The sequence below is a fragment of the Aplysia californica genome, unplaced genomic scaffold (assembly GCF_000002075.1).
Source record: "Aplysia californica isolate F4 #8 unplaced genomic scaffold, AplCal3.0 scaffold00477, whole genome shotgun sequence".
In the NCBI taxonomy this organism is placed as follows: domain Eukaryota; kingdom Metazoa; phylum Mollusca; class Gastropoda; order Aplysiida; family Aplysiidae; genus Aplysia; species Aplysia californica.
In genome coordinates, this window is record NW_004797747.1 from 321,986 (window position 1) to 324,329 (window position 2,344).

Consider the following 2,344-nt stretch of genomic DNA (forward strand, 5'->3'; position numbering starts at 1 on the left):
ATATATATACCAGAAGTGCGTCTATCCTTGCATCCACTTCTCAGCCGTCTTTATTGTGAGTAGCACCATGTCAACATGTCAATGTTTGAAATTGCAACAAATGAAAGCAAATTGTGTGAGTGTGATCTGAACCTAATTTGCATAATATGCAGATGTGCAAGAATAAAATTTCGTTTGTCCATCCAATGACTAAGCTTTTTACTGTAAGTACATCCGTGTATGCAAATGTTTGTACGTGTGTGTGTGTGTGTGTGTGTGTGTGTGTGTGTGTGTGTGTGTGTGTGTGTGTGTGTGTGTGTGTGTTTTTTGGTACAGTGACATCATTGTGTTTTAATTACACTCGGCTTCAAAGATAAAGAAATATTAACCCTTTTTTAATAACTCTCGAATTTATTTTTTGAATTTTTTTTTAAATTTTGATTATCTGCTGAGGTGTGTTTCGATCAATAAAGGTGTAACGTCTGTGTGTTTTCTTTTCTTTCAACAGCGATTAAGAGTCTTCGCAAGTTGAATCTGAACAGCACTAACTTGTCGGCACTAACATTTGAAGGACTCAAGGTTTGTATTTTGTTTTTTTACTTCGATTCTAATTAGTTGCAGGATTTTGAAATATAATTGATGAAAAACTGTGTGTGGTGTAGGTAGGCAGATTTCTTGTTAAAACGTTTTTGTAGCTCCATTTTGTTAAGTGGAAACATAGGCTCTGTTCTGTTTTCTACAATGACAAGTGTGGTGCTGTGACAGTTTCTGTCATGAGAAGACGGGATTCCATGATCATGTCTAGAAGTCATCAGATTGCTGTAGACATAAACTGAAGTCAGGGGAGCACTTTTCTTTTCATTTGTACGTTTTGAAGGGGACAGAAAAAAGGCTGAAATAACTAAAAATAGTCTGTCAGTGCTATATGTGAGGCAGCGTGGTGATATCAGGCGCTCGTCAAAATAATAAAATTGAAGAAACAGGCATTTTTCGTCCAGTGTGACAATATTTATTGAATTTTTCTATTTTGTCTAAACACCTTTTATATACGTACAAAAACATATTTCTATGTTCATTTTATTTAAAAACATTGAATAATCGCTTAAAATATGTACATTCAAGGACTCTCAAGCTATAGAAGTTACCAGAATTTGGCGTCCATTTTCTCGCTAATTTTACCTCTGAAAACAAGCGACCCTGACCTTTTTCAATCGCAAATATTTCGACTTCTATTCGGCATAGATGGATATTTTTTTCACCAAACGGAAGGCAAATGAACAAGCTTTAAGATGATACCAACAACCCCATATGCCAAAAAATTGACGAGCGCCTGATTCCACCACACCGTGACACATATTTTTTTCATATCCGCTGACAGGAAGTCTGTTCTATTATTTCGAAAAAGTGGGTCGGCCAAGAATTTCTTGTCTTTTCATTACTGGATTGGAATAGATAGCGAGCCACTCGAGGCGTATTTTGTGACTCTGGGTCCAGCGAGGCCACGTCCGCGATCCGCAAAATGCGGCTCACGGTAGGAAAAGTGTTAAAGGATTTTGTTTGTTAAACTGTTGTTAGACAATTGATGATGACATCAAAGTCACCTGAACATTATATTGTTAGTACAAGGGTGATGTGCTGTGTAGAATGTATATATATAGAATGTCTTCTCACTGTATTTGTTATGTATGTACATATATGTTCTAATCAATTCTAGATGTTGATGAGTATTTGTCATACAAACAAGCCTACTGCAAGATGTGAGGAAAATCTATTCTTTAAAAAAAAAAAAAAAAGAATCCCCAGAAAATAATTGGGTGTGCAAAGTACAATCTTTCCATTTTTGCTAACATCGTGCGGCTTATTAGAATTCTCTGGTGGGTAGGGAAATTGAAAGTTGTAATGTTTCTTCCTCCATGAACACAAAAAATTGAGTCACGAAGTAAACTCACAATCTGCAAGTTTGGCGTCACCAATTACTATATTTCTGGTGTCAGACGAGAGCATGGATCAAATTAAAATAACTTTGTACTTCTAATTAAAAGTTTGCCCTTTCTTGAAAATATCACTTTTTTTGTACAACCGTTAGGACAACCAGTGCACTCTTGTGACGCTGAATAATCATCTGATTTACCAAGCTATTTCCCGGAATTTTATTGACCGCGCTCATTCTATGGTTTTACCATGCAACTTTTCTTCAATTCTCCCTCTCTTTCTCTTTTTCATTTTTCTATGTCTTCCTATTCTTCAATTCTCTCTTTTTTTTCTGTCTGTCTGTCTGTCTGTCTGTCTGTCTCTCTCTATCTCACTCTCTTTCTCTCTCTGTCTCTCTCTCTCTGTCTCTCTCTCTCTGTCTCTCTCTCTCTCT

At 36.4% G+C, this 2,344-nt stretch overlaps 1 protein-coding gene across 1 annotated transcript in view; it reads left to right on the plus strand.

The window, feature by feature from the left end:
* LOC101863208 (C-Maf-inducing protein) overlaps nucleotides 1-2,344 on the plus strand; it is a gene marked incomplete at its 5' end in the record, with an annotated part of 16,964 nt that overhangs the window by 3,112 nt on the left and 11,508 nt on the right. The window contains 1 exon segment of the mRNA XM_013086538.2: nucleotides 488-558. Within this exon segment, the coding sequence (XP_012941992.1) occupies nucleotides 488-558 (71 nt within the window).